This window comes from Ovis aries, chromosome 2 (assembly GCF_016772045.2).
Source record: "Ovis aries strain OAR_USU_Benz2616 breed Rambouillet chromosome 2, ARS-UI_Ramb_v3.0, whole genome shotgun sequence".
In the NCBI taxonomy this organism is placed as follows: Eukaryota; Metazoa; Chordata; class Mammalia; order Artiodactyla; family Bovidae; genus Ovis; species Ovis aries.
In genome coordinates, this window is record NC_056055.1 from 229,071,336 (window position 1) to 229,089,544 (window position 18,209).

The 18,209-nt window shown below is 47.5% G+C and overlaps 1 protein-coding gene and 1 pseudogene across 1 annotated transcript in view; both read right to left on the reverse strand.

Moving 5' to 3' along the window:
- Window positions 1–6,451, reverse strand: part of IRS1 (insulin receptor substrate 1) — a 65,631-nt gene extending 59,180 nt beyond the window's left edge. Inside the window, exon 1 of the mRNA XM_015093559.4 lies at window positions 2,268–6,451. Coding sequence (XP_014949045.2) covers window positions 2,289–5,996 — 3,708 coding nt within the window. The 5' untranslated portion in view covers window positions 5,997–6,451 and the 3' untranslated portion in view covers window positions 2,268–2,288. The remainder of the gene's footprint in view (window positions 1–2,267) is intronic.
- Window positions 6,452–14,712: 8,261 nt separating this feature from the next.
- On the reverse strand, window positions 14,713–15,219 carry LOC105610802 (large ribosomal subunit protein eL21-like; annotated as a pseudogene).
- Window positions 15,220–18,209: the final 2,990 nt, after the last annotated feature.

The window sequence follows — 18,209 nt, forward strand, 5'->3', positions numbered from 1 at the left end:
TGCTGAGAAGTTAGGAAAACAACGTTTTCACAAAGTAACATAACTCCTTCCCAGGCAAAGGGGTTTGCCACAGACAGACTTGATTTCTTTTTGTTTCATATGATAATTACCTATTAAATTACAAATTTAAAGGCAACAGGGCAAAGGCAAACAAGCAGAATTCAAGATGTAAATGTGCCAAGTAGCATTTGGTGCCTCACTTAAAACACACACACACACCCTCACCTCTCTCCATTTACATCTTACAAATACACACTGTAGGATTTTTCTGGCATGGTGCTGTCCATTGCTGGTCTATTGCTGCTCCAAAATTATTAAGGAATGATTATATGGTTGTTCCAGAATATTATACTTTCCCTCAGAAAGTTAAGAATAGAAGATTGTTTTGTTTGGGTTGGTTTGTTTTTAATGTATCCTCCATAAAAGGAGGATTTTATTTTAAAGCCGTTTTGAAAAATGAAAACTTTATTTGGTCAACTTCCTTCAAAGCAAAATATTATTTATTCTACTTTCAAAAACAACAACAAAAAAACCCCTGATCAAATTAAGAAAACAGGTGAGGAACATTTATTGTTTCTTAGCCTCTTCTTTCTTCTTTAAAATCAAAATCTTGGTTCTGTTGGGATTTTTTCCCCCTTCAAATTCCCATTCTTTTATAAATGAGAAACTTTGCAACACAAACAGTTAAAGTGTTAGAGGGATCCACATGTCCCAAAACATCATTTGAAACAACCAAAATTTTTACTGTTGATGCACACAATTAAATCTCTCTTCTAGAGAAGGAATCATGAATATAAATCTAAATACTAATCAAATAAATGTTTTGCATAATATATATCCCCTAAAATCTTAGTTTGATTGTTTCTATACCTGCACCTTGTTCCAGAAAACAGCAAATGATATGGGTCAAATAGTAGAATCAATAGGAATAGGAACCCAATATACACATGAATTTCTTATGGATGGGCACATATTAAGAAGAATAATGTAAAAGCACATTTGATGAAACATATATAAAAAGGTTATCACAAGATAATGTTTGTCAGAATAAAGTGTTTCCAAATGCTGGAAACATCTACATTGCCAACTCATCACATTATTTGCAAACTATACTCCTCTCCTCTTCCCACAATTATGACCACCAGAAAAAAAGGCTCAACAGAATGAAGGGCAGGCTAATTTCCTATTAGAAATGTTTTTCATTTTCAGTACAGCCTTAGCCACAGAAGACCCAAAGCCAACTTTCAACATTTAGTGAGGCATTCACTCTAGAACTTAAAAGGTAAACAGTAAATATACTACAAAAAGGACAAGGTTAAGCCCTTACATTCAATGCAGATGAAAACCAAACTCTTCCATCTCCCTGACTTAATATTTCTTTTCAAAGTAAAAATGTTAAGTAATTTTACAGAAGATGTACAGTAGCCCCCATATGATCTATGTGGGGGTCTCTCTCTGTACAGGCCTTTGCAAAAACAGACAACTGTAAGGCTGACATGGTGGGATGAATTTTCATAACTCTTAACTCAATAATGGGTCCCAGATGCATGCAGACTTCACTGTGTAAAAGCAGCCATGCCTGTGAGGTGATGGGTCCATGTGTGGGTAACATTTCATAAATCTTCATTCAGAAACAAAATGTCACCAATAATTACTTTTTAAAGAGAGCCATAGACAGACAGCTATTTCTCTAAATCTGTAAGCCTAAAGCAAGCTCTTACTTCTGAATCTTTTTTGGGCAACAGGAATAAAAATTGATGTTTCCCACTACTACTTATGTTGCCTTGGTATTGTGAAATCACAGAACTAAAGTACACAGGGCAACTTGATAAGATCACCCTTAAGAGCTCTGAGAAATTACCTTTAAATGAAGGGCTTAGCCCCTAGATTAACAAACGTTTTTTGTAGAACTGTCCCTTCTAGAGACTGACCTCAGTATATAGTCAAAAGAAAACTTCCATAAGGAGATCAGGGTTCTTATAAACGAACTTCACAAACCTCAGAACTGGCATTAACAGGATATATGTCTTGGAAATACTAAAGTACTTCACTTGGGAATCTCAAGGGGAAAAGCCCTCTGGAGTGGCTGCTCCTATAGATTTATCTAACCATCAGGCACATGTCCCCTCCTGTGCCCAGACCTCTCCCTCCCAGGAGTGCACTCCCTACAGAAGCAGAGGGAGGAGAGGGAAGGGCCCTGGGGCACAGAATCCGAGCACCAGGTTAAAAGTAGTTTTGTCTTCTGACTTTGTCACCATGAAACGCACCTGCTGTGATGTCCAGTTGAGCTACTGGAGGTCCTCTGGCTGCTTCTGGAAAGTGATGCTGGCATAGGCGCTTAGATCCTCGCTGGAGCGGCTGGTGGGGCCGCTCTGACTACTGCCCAGAGGCTGATGAGGGGCTGGGAGTGGAGGAGGCTGCGGTTGAGGTGGGCGCTCTTGAGGGCGCTGTTTGAAGTCCTTGACCAAATCCAAGTCTATGTAGTTAAGACCATTCTCCAAACCCCCAGCGGCCCCGCACAGTTGGGCCAGCTCCTTGGGGGCTCCCCCAAGCTCCCCAGGCCTCAGCCACACGTTCTCGAAGGAAGCAGAGCTGTGGCGTTTGACATCCTCGGCGCTGCTGCTGCTGCCGCCACCGCTGCCCGCGACGGCAGCCCCGGCTCCGAAGGGCACCGTGTTGCCCACCCGTGTGGCACTGGGCGTAGAGGAGAAGGTCTCAGAGCTGTGCCGCCTCCTGCACCCTTGCGGGTCGGCACGGATCACTTTGGCACTCTGGTTGCGGTTGGGACTGAGGTTCACCCGCGTGAAGGCGCTCGGGCCCCCCAGCAGGGCCGAGCGGGCCGCCAGCTCCCCTGTTCCCGGAGGTGCAGTGGAGGAAACAGAGGCCGTCGAGGATGAGGAGGGAGCGTCCGCGGTGGCCCCGGGCAGGCTGGCATCCTCCACGACACCCGTCCGCATGTCGGCGTAGCTGATGGGCGCGACAGGTGAGGTGTCCACGTAGCTCTGCCGGGGACCGCCCATCTGCATGGTCATATAGTCGCCGCGGCTGCTGGGCACTGCCCTAGTCGGCCTGCACACGCTAGCAGCTCCAGGGGGCGCCGGGCCCACCCTGCCCGGCTGGACCCCCACGCTCTCCTGCCAGGTGGCCCTCCGGCCCGGCCCCAGGTCCATGTTCATATACTCTTCTGCGCCCGTCTCCTCCTCTCTGGGAGCTGGCTGGAGCTGGGACGGACACCTGATGGAAGGCGAGCTGTGGGACGCCACCGGGCCTGATAAGTAGCCTGGCTGATCGCTCCCAAATTCAATATTCACATACTCCCCTGGGCTCTTAGGCTCCGGAGGGAGCAGCAACGGGGGCGGCGGCTGCTGCTCTCGGGCCCGAGGTAAAGTGCTGGCCTTGGGATCCCCCAGAGACAGCCTCGTGGGCCGAGCCAGGCGGTTGTTGGTCTGGGCAGCTGTGTCCACCTTTCGAGGCAGATGGGCCTGAAGGACCTGATGATGGAGATGTGGGAGGCCAGGCTCTGGCCGAGCCCCACAGTATCCCCCGCCCAGGCTGTCGCTGCTGGTGGACGAAGAGGAATCTTCTGCGGCCGCAGCGTAGAGGAGTCGACCGGAACTTGAGGAAAGGCGGAGGTGCTGGTGGTGCCGGGGCTCCTCCAGCTCCCCAGGGCGCTGGGTATGCTTGAAGGACCTTGGCAATGAGTAGTAGGAGAGGACGGGCTTGTGCTGGGGGTCTTCGGGGCCATAATAGCAGTCGGAGGGGCTGCTGGTGTTGGAGTCCCCAACGGGCGACATGTTCATGTAGTCACCTGTACAAGACAGGAGTTTGCCACTACCGCTCTCCACCGGAAGTTTGGGGTGTGGCAGAGCGTGAGAGTGGTGGCCCCCTACCCCGTTTGTCCAGAGCTTGCCATAGCTGCTCCCAGAAGGGGCGGCGCCGCTGCTGCTGCCGCCGCTGCTGGGCCCCCCTCCAATGTCAGGAGAGCAGCTGCCGCTTGGGGACATCATCATGTAGCCGTTGGGGTCCACTCTCTGGGGATGACGTCTAATGGGGTTGATGATCTGCTGCGGGGCAGACACGCTCTTAGGGCTCATGGGCATGTAGTCCCCACTGCCTTTCCGGCTGCCGGGCACTGGGGCCACCCCTGGGGACATGGGCATGTAGCCATCATCGGTGTGAAGGCTGGAGGTGTCTGGGCGGTGGTGGCCCACACGCCGCTCCAAGGGGTGCATTTCCAGACCCTCCTCTGGGTAGGAGTGGGTGGGCACGAAGGCAGAGTGCCGGTAGCTGGGTACTCGGCCTCCACTGCCACCTCCTGGTGGGTAGGCGGGCATCATTTCAGTATATTCCTCAATGGAAGCCACAGAGGACTGAGATGGCGTTTTCTGGTGGGAAATGGTAGGCGAGGTGCCCGCAGAATGAGTCCGCTTTCGGAACCGATTATCCAGATCTGCCGCACCGGCTGCTTCTTCTCCTGGCAGGGCTGGGCTCGTGCCCAAGCCTGCGGCTGGCACGTAGCGGTGACCATTGCCCCCCCGGGGCAGAATGTAGTGACCACTGGGGGCAGTGAGGGTGGAGGCCCCCTTGCCTCCCATGCAGATGTAGTTGCTCAGCTCTTCCTCACCCCGGGCGGGCGGGGTGTGGCCCAGGGAATCTGGGGTGACGCTGCGGAAGGAGCTTCGGAAATCGCAGGGACTGGAGCCATACTCATCGGAGGAGATGAAGCCGCCATCACTGGGGGAACCAGACACAGAAGCACTAGACCGCCGCGGGAAAAGGCAGTCTGAGGTGGAGCCGTGGCCACTCGTGCTGCTGGACGACAGACTGACGGGGCTGGTGGCGGAAGGCGAGCAGCGAGAAGAAGGCATGGGGATGGAGCGGCTGTGATTGAGAGGCGGGTGCAGCCGGGAGCTGCCTCGATGGCGGTGGGCGTGGGTCCTGTTGGTGCTAGGACTCACAGGACTGCCGTCCACTGAGGCAGGGCGAGACATGGTGCCTTCGCCATCACTGGAGGCACGCACGCGGAAGGAGCCCTGCTTCCCGCCCACCAAGCTGGCTGGGGAGGTGGCCGTGATGCTCTCGGTGCGCGAGCGGCGGGTCAGCCCCACCTGGCTGGGTGGAGGGTTGTTGAGGTGGTGCCTCCTCAGGGGCACACTAATGGGGTTGGAGCAGTTGGAGGAGGACTGGCTCTTGCTTCTAGGGCGGAACTCATCGCTCATGGCCCGCATGGCCTCCAGGATTGTCTCATGCATGTTCTGGGCCACCACGGAGTCGTCCACCTGCATCCAGAACTCCCCCGGGCCCGTCACTGCGGAACGGCCCACTTCGATGAAGAAGAAGTTCTCTGAGTGGCCACAGCGCCTGATGTTCATCAGCTGCAGCACCACGGCCGCCGCCTCCGAGTTCAGCTTCACGAAGCTGATGGTCTTGCTGGTCAGGCAGAGGCGGTAGATGCCAATCAGGTTCTTTGTCTGACCCAGGCCCTTGGGTTTCAGGATCACCTGCCAGACCTCCTTGAAGGCGGGTCCTGGGGGCACGTCCCCGTAGCTCAAGTCCTCCCCGGCCTCCCCGAGGCCGGAGCTGCCACTGCAGCTGCCCCCGCCGCCTCCCGCCCCAGGCGCCGCGGCCCCGTCGTGGTGGCCCTTGGCACGGTTGTGCAGCTGCAGGAGGGCCTGGTACCAGCTGTCCTGCTCGGCCTCGCTGTCTGCCGCGATGGCAAAGTGCTCGTCCCGGGTGTAGAGGGCCACCAGGTGCTTGTTCTTGGAGTCCGCCCGCTTGTTGATGTTGAAGCAGCTCTCCAGGGGGATCGAGCGTTTGGGGGCGCTCGACTTGTGCCGCCACTTCTTTTCGTTCTCGTAGTACTCGAGGCGCGCCGGACCCCCAGCCTCGCTGGCCGCCCGCAGCACGAAGAATCGCTTGTGCATGCTCTTGGGTTTGCGCAGGTAGCCCACCTTGCGCACGTCCGAGAAGCCGTCCGTCTCCGGAGGGCTCGCCATGCTGCCGCCGCCGCCGAGCAGAGGGAGGCGCTGAAAAACAACCGGGTGGGGGGCGGAGGCTCCTAGCCGCGGCCCCGCACATGCAAACAGGGCTAGAGGAGGCAGAAACCCCGACTCCGAAATCCACGCCGCCCTCTGCGCCGGGGAGGGGCGGTCGAGGGAGGACGCAGCAGCTGCGCCAAGGAGATAGCCCCGACCCGAGTTTACTGGCGTTTTATGCCCTGGGGGAGAGGCAACGCGTCCGGCGCGAGTGCAGCCCGGATCCCCCGAGAGCCAAGTCTCTTCTCAGCCGCCGCGGTCGGGAAGAAGCTAAGATGCATCTCTCGCCGCCGGGGCCAGAGTCCGGCGCTGGCAGGCGGCGGCCCGGGCGGGCGGGCGGGGTGTGTGTGTGTGTGTGGGTCCTCGCCTGGCCCCTCCAGGCGCGCGCGCGCGCCTTCCCTCCGGAGTTCCTCTCTGGAAGTAGCGATTCCCGAGGCAAATTAAATATCCTTGGGCAGGGGGAGGCGAGCTGCCAAGTCCCAACGTTGCACGGGGTTCTCCCTCCTCCTCCTCCTCCTTCGCCTCCTCCTCCGCCTCCTCCCACCCCCCGACCGTCCCCGCCGCCACCAGCCGCCCAAATACCAGCTCAATCGCGGAGACCGCGGCGCTGCGGCTGTTGCTGTTGCTGCCGCAGCCCGCGGACGCGTCCTCTGCAGCCCCCGATCGGGCCCATGTCGGCGGGCGGAGAAAGTGGCTTTTCCACGCGAAACGCGACTAGGCAGCCTGGGGAGCTGGGGGCGCGCCGAAGGGACAGGCTCATCCCTGCCCCTCGCTCCAGTCGGCCGGGGAAGAGGGGAGGGGACGAGGGCGGGAGGCGAAGGCGGAGAGGGGGGGGTCGGGGGTGCGAGGGGGAGGCTGGGGAAGGAGTCGGGGGAAGACGCCTCTTCCCCCGGAGGCGCTGCCGCTACTTATCCCCTCCTCCCTCCTCCTCCTCCTCCAAGAGTTGCCGAGAGCCCCAACCAAAACAAGCGGCGGCGTCTGGCTCTGCGCGCCGACCGCGCCGCCGTCTCACTCGGGAGGAGAAAAAAACACGTGACGGAGCCTCCGCGCTCCGCAGCCCGGCCGCCGCCGCCGCCGCCGGGAGGCTCCCGCCCGGGTCTCTACATTCCCGGCCGAGCCCGCCCCGCGCCCGCCCCTCTCCGCCCCCCGGCCGTGCCGCAGAGGCGCCCGCGCCCGGCCTCGGCACCGCGCTCGGGCAGCGCCCCTACGCGGCCGGCCGCCTGGGCTCAGAGCCGGCCTCTTCGCGCGCCACCCAGGGCGCCCCCCGGCCCGCAGGAATCCCCGCCGCGGGAGCGGGCGGGGGTGTTTGGGTGTCTCCCCGAAAGCACGAGGGGAGTCTGGGAAAACGGGGGAGGGGGGCGAACCCGGGAAGACGCAGGAGTGAGGGTGGGGGGCGACGGGGGGGCACTGCGGCTACTGGGCTCTGCGTGGGAGGGCCCGGGGAGGAGGGGACTCGAGAGCTGGGCTGGATCTTACCTAACAGGTAAGAGCAGCCCCTCAGGAGAGAGTGTTTCTAGTCAAGGCTTTTTTTTTCTTCCCTCCCTAGAAATCTAAAAGCTGGATTTCAGTTTCAGTGCGATAGGCCGTGGTGCTATCTGTATTTTCGTGAGGTTTTACTAAAGGACTTCCGGGCCAGCCTTTCACCTTGGAATCCCCGAATTTGCTGCAGTGAAGTACCACGAAAGAATAGAGGGACGCCCAAGGGCAGCGACTGGGGGAGGGAAGGAGGAGGTTATGGTCACTCCCAAACAAGAAGAGTTCGGGGGAGGTGTCGTGTGTCCGGAGTGGTGGGGTTAGCTGCTGATCTATTAGGGAGAGAATGTAAATATCACAGCTTCTCCCCACCCCATCCCACTCCCTCCTCATCCTAGCGAGCGGTCGGGGAGTCACACCTTGGGGGTGAAGGCTTGGGGAGAAAATGAGACGCCCCTTATCACATTCCGAAACCTATTTGTGATTAAAAAAAAAAAAATTTAGGGACCTACAGAGGGTTCGTAAGGCCAAAACCCTACTGGGTAAACATTGGCCGAAGTGTCTGTTTCACACACAGCTTCCACACCCATCGAACCACCCCATAAAATTTTTACCCTTGACTACAAGGATAATCGGGAGAAAACAAGGACGGTGCCAGCTGAACTGTACAGGAAAATGGGTGTTTCGTGGGTAGCAGAGGTCAGCAGCTTGGGTCTACTTGCGGAGACTCTTAGGCTATTAGCTTGCGGTATCAATCACCACAAGCAAACGCTCCCCAAAGTTTTTTGTTTGTTAAGGTGATCTACAAATCATTAAGGACCCTTTAAAAAATGACTCATCTGTTTCACGTTATCTTATTTTACCACCCCAGTCCTGGCCCGTTTGGGGGTCTCCACCACCCCCACCGCGCAGGAGACCCTGCCTAGTCGCCAGCTCTCGAGCATTGCCCGATGCTCGCGGCAGTGAAGGCGCTGGGCATGCGCTGGGCAGGACCCGCTGGGCTGCGGAGAAGCCAGCCTGGGCCTAATACCGGGCTGAGGGGCGGGGAGAGTTTCTTAGGATAGCCTGCTGATTGGTGGGGCTGCCTGTCTTTCAAACCTTGCACTGCAGGAGGGGAGGTGGGGAGAGAGGGTGAGGGTACCAAGGTAGGTTGCAAAGCGTAGTAGAAAAAAAGAAAGAAAGAAAAAGAACCAAAGGCGCCATTCAGCAGCGTGTGATACGTGAACTGGGGTAGCCGGTAACTGTAGAGGAGCTACACCCCACCAAAGCCTGGGAGCTTTTCATTTCTTCCCTCACCTTCTTATTCCCTGCCATCATGCAGCCTCATCTGAGCCTTGTTCATCTGTAATTTGTGTACACGCTGTTGAATTGAAAGCCCACCCTTCTCTCCCTCTGACAGCCTGGTGATGTGGGCACACGTGCCCACAACAGCAAAGCTATAAATAGCAGATGTAATCCGGTAACTAGGCGGCAATGACAGTGACCGGGATTCTGAGGGAATAGCGTGTTTTACGGAGAGTAGAAGGGAATGCGAATAGGGAAGTCTGAAGTTAGTAGTAAAGTAATTGTGGGGTTTTACCCTTGGAGAGAGAGGGGGAAAAAGGTAAAAGTGTTTACTAGTAACAATGTAATCTAAGACCAAATGGCTTTTTACAGGTTTGATGTTTAGCGCAGGGTGGGGGTGGAGAATATTTCACATTTTGTAGGAAAAATAATCCAAACCCATTTACTTTAGAAATGATGCCGCCCTTCAAAAATAAAGGTAAATGAAGGTAGTATACCTCTATGGGAAACAAAATACTCTTTTCTAGGAGAAAGAGGGATCTGAAAGATCAACTTAATTTGCAAATATTTTAGAAAAATCTTCACAGGTTAGAATTTTGATCATATAAAAATGTTATTTTTTTTAATCATAAAAGCTTTAAAAAAAACTCTGTGGGAAAGGATCTCTAAAAGCACAACTTCAGTGGCTAATATATTCATTAAAATCATGAAATAAGTCAGATTGTTGACTTTTTTTTTTCCAAATCAATGTATTTCCCATCATAGATAATCACTGATGGTAAGATGTTCTTGTTCTTTCTTCCTACTTGCTGATGTTTTACTACCAATGTTAAAGGTGTTTAATAGTTAATTAAAATTATACTATAGTAATTCATATTTCTTTACTTTTTTCTTTTATTAGTGGGTTGAGCTAACTCTGGAAATGTATATATGAATTAGATACAGAATAGAAAGGATGCTTTTGTGGAAACTAACTGAAGTAATTTTGAGCAGGTATAAGTATTATCCTGCCAGCCTATGCTAAGTTAGTCTTTTGGTGTACTGTATGAAATATAGTGTATGAAAAATTGACTCCCAACTGAAAATTCTCAGAAACCAAAACAGCATCCTTATCAAATACTAATCTATTGCTCAATGCTGCCATCTATAGGACACTCAGAGATGACTTGCATAACAGGCGAAAGTGTGACAGTTATTAGTCTCTTAGTCATGTCTGAGACATGCGACCCCATGGACTCTAGCCCGCCAGGCTCCTCCATCTATGGAATTTCCCAAGCAAACATACTGGAGTGGGTTGCCACTTCCTCCCCTAGCGGATCTTCCTAATCCAGGGATCAAACCAAGTTCATACAGAAGTATAAGTTACTGGCAAAAATAACCAAAATGAGAATTGAGTTGGCTGAAGGGTCAACTAACCATTTGAAAATTTAAAAGTATTTCTTATATCAAAGTGATGCTTTATTTCAGTGAAATAGATCGCAACTGGAGGAGCTGTTTAAATGTTACCAACTCTAGAATTAGTTTGGACAATTTAAAATGATGCTTGGAGCAAAATAAAATTGTGTAGATTTTCTAACTTTAGTGTTTATTTTTAAGATTGCTCTCAGTAGTAAGCAATATTTGAATGCCTACTCTGCAAGACAGTATAAAAGTATAAAAAGAAGCGGCTTTTTACAGTTTTGGTGGGCTAATAAGAGATACAAAATAATTGATAACTAAAGTGTGTGTGTGTGTGGATGCACGAGCGTGCATGCACATGCTAAGTCACTTCAGTCGTGTCTGACTCTTTGGGACCTATGGACTGTAACCCACCAAGGTCCTCTGTCCATGGGATTCTCCAGGCAAGAATACTTGAATGGGTTGCCATGTCATCCTTCAGGGGAACTTCCCAACCCAGGGACCAAACCGTCATCTCTTACATCACCTGCATTGGCAGGCGGGTTATTTACCACTAGCATTAAATGTCAAATAAGTGGTACTTACTTAGAGCAGGTGGAGATTATGCTGGGCAAAATAACTAAAGAAATATTTTGGAGGAAAGCTTGAACCTGAAGGGTGGATATAATTCATAAGTGATTGGCAATTTTTTCCCCCCATTCAGGTATTTTGGAGCACTTCCTTGGGTTAGGCGTTAGGCTGGCCACAGAAGATTTAAATACCCTAAAAGGATCCTGCCCACAAGAAGCTTACAGTGAAGAGATACAAACGAATAAAGTTCAGGGTACTGGGGTCTCAGGCCTCTGTGATCTACAGAGCGCCATGATCTCAGGTGAGATTCCATAAAAACCAACTGCCTTCTGATTTTAAAAGTCATAAGTCACAGAGTCAGCTTGGGGCCCTTCAGTTGTCTCTCTCCTTAATAACCTTATTTCCTCTCATAATTAAAATCTTTCATCCTTTTAGATTAAAAATGTGAAATAGTGAAATCAAAATAGTGAGCTGAAAAATCACATTTAGCTGGAAAATTAGCAAGATCAATGCATCTAAACCTGAGGATCTTGTTAAAATGCAGGTTCTGATTTAGAAGGTCTAGGGCAGGCTGAAATCTGCATTTTTTACATACTTCCAGTGATGCTGATTCTGCCAGGGGGTAGATGCAGGCAGTACACTGTCAGTAGTGAAGTTCTAGGTGATTGATGGTTCATTTAAAGGCACAGTAATATGATGCTGTGAAAGTCAAGCAAGATACTTACATTTTAGGATTGTATGCATACCAAGAACAACAGCAATAAAAAAAAAAATCTACTTAACTAGGACAATACAGCATAGAGGTTTCTCTTTTCAATCTCAAGTATTAAATCTTTCTGACAAGTGTGAAGAGTTAATTCTCTCCCAAACATTTGTGTTAGTGTTTTCCAAAGTGTGATGATAAATGCACTGAGTGCTCAGTCGGGTCCCCAGCTCTTTGTGACAACTGGACTGTAGCCCACAGGCTTGTCTGTCCATGGGATTTTTCAGGCAAGAATACTGGAGTGGGTTGCCATTTCCTCTTCCAGGGGAACTTCCCCACTCAGGGATCGAACCCTGGTCTCCTACACTGCAGACACATTCTTTACCCCTGAGCCATCAGGGAAGCCCCAGAGAATGTTACAGTAAAATCTGAGAATCACTGGTTTAGGCACACAGGAAAATTAATTAAATACTTCGGGAATAGGATTTCAGAAAGACACTAATACTTTCAAAAGATAATTTCAAGATGTTTTTTGGTTTTGATATAAATTAAGCCAGAGATAAAGGGCTTTGCTCAGTGGTAGAGAATTCGCCTGCCGACACAGGAGACAAGGGTTCAATCCCTGCATCAGGAAGCTCCCCTGGAGAAGGAAATGGTAACCCACTCCAGTATTCTTGCCTGAAAACTCCCATGAACGGAGAAGATTGGTGGGGTCACCAAGTCAGACACAACTGAGCACCCACGCATGCAAGCCAGAAATAAATAGATGGATGAGGTTGAAGGAAAGGGAGGAGGTGAAAACTTTATGCCGCTGTTTAATTTTTCCATTTCACAAATTTTACCAATTGGTGATATTTTTAGGTTAGCCCTTAATAGCTGAAAGGGCTTATCTGAAAGACTTGCTTTTGCGTTTTAAAAATTGTCTTGATTGCTTTAATATGTTTTCATTTTCGTTTGCATTCTTTGGTGAGGACTGAGGTTTGGCAATTTGTTCTCTTAGATAATGCCATCAAATCTGTTGATAAGTTATTTAATCTAAAGAAAGAATCCTCAGCTGTTTCTTGTATTTAAAGAGACATATGTTTTATGCAGAAAAGCACATGCCTAGACGGGTTTGTAAACTTTATAACACTTCTTGTTGATTTTGCCTTATCTTTCATCTTAAAGTTGTGATTCTTTTGTTTGGTTTTTGGTGCAATGCACTCAGTATAAAATGTGATAACTAAAAAATGTCTTCAAAATAATATTTGTTTCTTTACAGAAATTGAAGTAACGATGAATTTTCAATGCCTCTGTTAGGTGGCTCGGGTAAAGAACCCACCTGCCAGTGCAGGAGACATAAGAGACGTGGGGTTTGATCCCTGGATCGGGAAGATCTCCTGGAGGAACGCTTGGCAACCCACTCCAGTATTCTTGCCTGGAGAACCCCATGAACAGAGGAGCCTGGTAGGCTACAGTTCACAAGGTCGCAAAGAGTCAGACACGACTGAAGTGACTTAACATTCATGTACCCAGGGCTCTAGAGATAAAAACTAATAGGTTTTACTAACAAAGAATAGCTGGATCCACATGACCTTCACTTTTCTCACATTGTCTCCTTAAATGCAAGATTAAAAACCATCTTTTTTTCTTTTCTCTCTCTTTTTTTAAAATAGTTCCTCAAACTTCATACTGGGGCTCATGATGACTTCAGGTCCTTCATTTTAAAAAACAAAAACCAGCCGATTAGAAGTTTAGACATATTTGCTATGTGTGGATTAGGAAGACAGGAGTTAATCTGAACTCAAGATTGTAATTACATAGCTACCAGCGGTGTTGCAGGGTGTGGCTCTTCAGATGGGCAGAGGACCACCCACATCAGAATCACCTGGGTGCTTGTTAAACTCAAAGCTTACATGTTCCCTAACTACACCCCACCAGCCCTCTCCCCACAGGGTCCCCAAATTGGATGTTCTGTAGGTCCATGTGCCCTTACCCCTTTCCTACCCCTACTCCCAGGAATTTTATGTGTGCTAAGATTTGAACACTACTCATTAGCCTGCGTCTAAACTGTGTATTTTAAATGAGGATGTTATGAAATACCTATGGATTGAACTCCAGTAATTGCTACATTCTGTCAATAGTTTTATTCAGAAATACTCTACCATATTTCTTAAAAACTTTTGACCATGACCTAGAGCAAAAAAAAGAGAGAGAAAAGGACTTCCCTTGTAGTTCAACTGGTAAAGAATCCGCCTGCAATGTGGGAGACCTGGGTTTGATCCCTAGGTTGGGAAGATCCCCTGGAGAAGGGGAAGGCTACGCACTCCAGTATTCTGGCCTGGAGAATTCCATGGACTGTATAGTCTGTGGGGTCGCAAAGAGTCCAACACGGCTGAGAGACTTTCACTTTCACTTTTCAATTTACAGCAAAAATACATTTACAAACCTTGTACCTCAAGCCCGGTCCACAGGAACACTTAACTGAAACAAACTTATTCTTACTCTTTGTAACGCACTCAGATCATTCTACTTTCTTTCCGTCCCCCTTTCTTGCTCCCATGGCTCTTTTTCTTCCAAAGCTTGCTGCTGCTGCTGCTGCTAAGTCACTTCAGTCGTGTCCGACTCTGTGCAACCCCATAGACGGCAGCCCACCAGGCTCCCCCGTCCCTGGGATTCTTCAGGCAAGAACACTGGAATGGGTTGCCATTGCCTTCTCTGCCAAAGCTTGGTAAGATCTACTAAATTAATTTCCAAGCACATTCATGTGTCATAACTTACAGTGTGAAAAGTTTGTTAGCCTTCTTGTGTCTGTAAACTTCTAGACATTTCTTAAAATTTTGAGAGAGGGGAGAGGGTAAGAGAGAGGGGTAGAGAAATTTATAGGAAAGATTTCCAAGACAGTATGTCCTCATTTTTACCAATCCTTTTAAAAAATATTTTCAGATGAAAGTTTACTTCTAGAAATCTACTTCTAAATTTATTAAACTTTACTGATTTAAAATTTTTCCAATAACAAATAACAGTTTTCCTCTTTATCTTGAGTTACTTTTTTATATAAATACTATCTGGCAATTTATTAACCAACAGAGCATACCAAACAACAAACTGTTTTATATCTTTCAGAAAGAAAATGAAAACTAAATTTGAGAAGACGGCACCCACTGAATTTGGACACAATTACAATGTGGTTTAAGTATTTCCTTAGGGAGGGGACATAACACCTCTACTCAATTAACAGAAACATTTGTACAGTCCAGGTCTTTATTTTTACACCCATCGTGCCATGAATTTGTAGAGAATGGGCTCCAACAGTTCAACTGTTAGAACTGTTTTTAACTCCTTAACATTGATCCTCACAAAGTGTACTTCTCTGGGTGGAGGAAACTGTTGCTTCAGCTGAACCCAAGCCCCTTTCTCTTTGGTTTCCTTCTTTTACTGATCATTTTCCTTCACACGTTTCAGGAAACTATCTCAGCTCTTGGAGTTTTCAATATGCTTGATACACACATTAATTCTCTTGACCAGAATCTTGCCTTTAACTTGTTTGTTTACAGTGATGCCAACAATATGCTGGGTAATGTAGCCTCTCCCAGTTTTGCCATGATAACATTTCTGGAACATTCCTTTTTGAACATTACCCATTCTCTTGATGTCTACAATATCACCCTTCTTGTAGATTTGCATGTATGTAGCCAAAGGAACAATTCCAAGTTCTCCAAAAGGCCTAGAGAACATGTGGAGGGTGCCCCTCCTCTTTCCCTTTTTGCTGGTCATTTTAGTGAATTGCTGGAAGGTGGTTCCAGCCAAAATGTTGAATTACTTTTAAAGATTAATGGAAAATAATTTAGCACATTCAAAGGACAAATAGCAATATCAGCACTTCATGTTAAACTGGAGAAATAAGAAACAACATCTTATGTAAAATAAATCAATACCCAACAATATAATTATGTAAAACTGAAATGATTATATCATTGGTGAAAGTAAAAGTCACCCAGTCGTGTCTGACTCTTTGTGATCCCACAGACTACACAGTCCATGGAATTCTCCAGGCCAGAATACTGGAGTGGGTAGCCATTTCCTTTTCCCGGGGATCTTTCCAACCCAGGGATCAAACCCAGGTCTCCTGCATTACAGGCGGATTCTTTACCAGTTAAGCCACAAGGGAAGCCCTTTATATCATTGGTGGACACACAATTTACCAATGAGTAAAAACCATAACTCTTGAATATTTAGAGAATTACTAAATATACTTAAACACATATATCCGTGAATTGGAAGACTTTACTATTGTTTCAGTTCTGCGATTTTCTCATCATGATATAAAAGTAAAAAAATCAAGAAAATCCATGTCTAATTTGTTTTGGGTCAACTGAGAATGGCAGTTGAGCCATCTCACCTTTGCTCAGTGATGATCTGCCCACTTCCATCAGAGATCTTGCTTGTTTAGTTCAGTTCAGGTACTCAGTCGTGTCCGACTCTGCAACCCCATGGACTGAAGCATGCCAGGCCTCCCTGTCCATCACCAACTCCAAGAGCTTACTCAAACTCATGCCCATTGAGTTAGTGATGCCATCCAACCATCTCATCCTCTGTTGTCCCTTTCTCCTCCCACCTTCAAACTTTCCCAGCATCAGAGTCTTTTCAAATGAGTCAGCTCTTTGCATCAGGTACCCAAAGTATTAGAGTTTCAGCTTCAACAGAAGTTCTTCCAATGAATATTCAGGACTGATCTCCTTTAAGATGGACTGGTTGGATCTTCTTGCAGTCCAAGGGACTCTCAGGAGTCTTCTCCAACACCACAGTTCACAAGGATCAATTCTTTTGCGCTCAGCTTTCTTCACAGTCCAACTCTCACATCCATACATGACTACTGGAAAAACCATAGCTTTGACTAGATGGACCTTAGTTGGCAAAGTAATGTCTCTGCTTTTTAATATGCTGTCTAGGTTGGTCATAACTTTTCTTCCAAGGAGCAAGCATCTTTTAATTTCATGGCTGCAGTCACCATCTGCAGTGATTTTGGAGCCCCCAAAAAATAAAGTCAGTCACTGTTTCCACTGTTTCTCCATCTATTTCCCATGAAGTGATGGGACCAGATGCCACGATCTTCATTTTCTGAATGTTGAGCTTTAAGCCAACTTTTTCACTCTCCTCTTTCACTTTCATCAAGAGGCTTTTTAGTTCTTCACTTTCTGCATAAGTGTGGTATCATCTGCATATCTGAAGTTGTTGATATTTCTCCCTGCAATCTTGATTCCAGCTTGTGCTTCATCCAGCCTGGCGTTTCTCATGATGTACTTGCATTTAAGTTAAATAAGTATGGTGACAATATCACCATGCAATCTTGCTTGTGCATATGGACATTTGCACAGATTGCAATGCTTCCCAGCAAAATTGCTTATTCTCTTTCAGTTTTGCCAAGGTTAATTGTGGTTTATTTGTTGGCAATAAAATTAACAAAAATCTTTTCTTTTTCCCTAACAGCCTTTTCAATTTCTCTTTTCCCTAATTCCCTTCCTATCACATTTCAACTGACTCTAAAATGAAGCACCTCCAGGTGGTTCAGGACCACGGAGAGCGTGAGGAAGAGGCACTAGCAACATATTCTAGTCATACAGGTGGGGAAAAAGATGTTCCTGAAATAGTTGCTGGACAACTTTCACTTAAAGGATGTTATTGTAATGAAGAAAAGTAGAATCTTGATTCTCTGATATTTGGGAGAAGTTATTTTTCTGGACATTGTGTCAGTGTTTTCTAAACTTCTTTATCGAATTCTGTGTAATGAGAGATAAGAAGACACCAAACGTCGGCAGAGCCAGAAACTGCCAGTGCAAAACATCTTATGAAGTTTCATGTTTATGATGTGCAGCCTTTTATGTAAATTTTCACATTTTTTTAACAGTTATGAGCCTTACCCGTCTACCATAGAAGAGAATGAAATCATTCAGAGATACATGAAGTTGAGGATGGATAATTAGAGGAGTGTGTGAAGGCTCCAGTCTTACGTTTCTAGAACTGCCCTGGGAACTTGCAGCTTGTCCTTCAGTTCTGTGAACTACCCAGAATCCTTTCAGTAGTTTTCCTGTTCTCTCCTTTTAATTTCTTTTTTTTTTTTTTTAATTTTTTAAATTTTAAAATCTTTAATTCTTACATGCATTCCCAAACATAAGCTAGATTCATTTGAGTTTTGTTACTTGCAACTGTGTCCTGCTACTGCAGATATGTAGGACGAGATGGATAAATGAGAAGAAAGGTAATTCTAGGCTAGAAGCAAAACAAGTTTATAGCAAGGAAGAAGGAATGTAACGGGATTTTCTGGGACAGTGAGAAAATGAGCTTAAGAAAATTGAAGTGGTTTATAAGCAATGTATTTAAATAACATCTCTGTACTAGAACTGAGTAAGAGTATATTAATCTTTAAGCTCTTCAGAAGGCAGTTGAACAAGAGCTATACAAAGTTTGAATGCATATGCTATTTGATCCAGCAATTCCACTTACAGAAGTGAATTCTGTGGAAATAATCATTCATGGATATTCACTGAAATTTGTCTTATGACTGAAAATGGCATACATGTCCATCAATAATGAAATTATTAAATTAGTTATTCCATATTTACATGTTGAAATACTGTATAGCCATTAAAGATAATTTAGGAAACTTATTTGTATCACTGTGAAACAATTCTCACAGGAAAAAAAGTCAGGGTACAAAACTGTATTATAAATGCTCTCATTTGTGTTTTTTAAAAATCACAGGTATA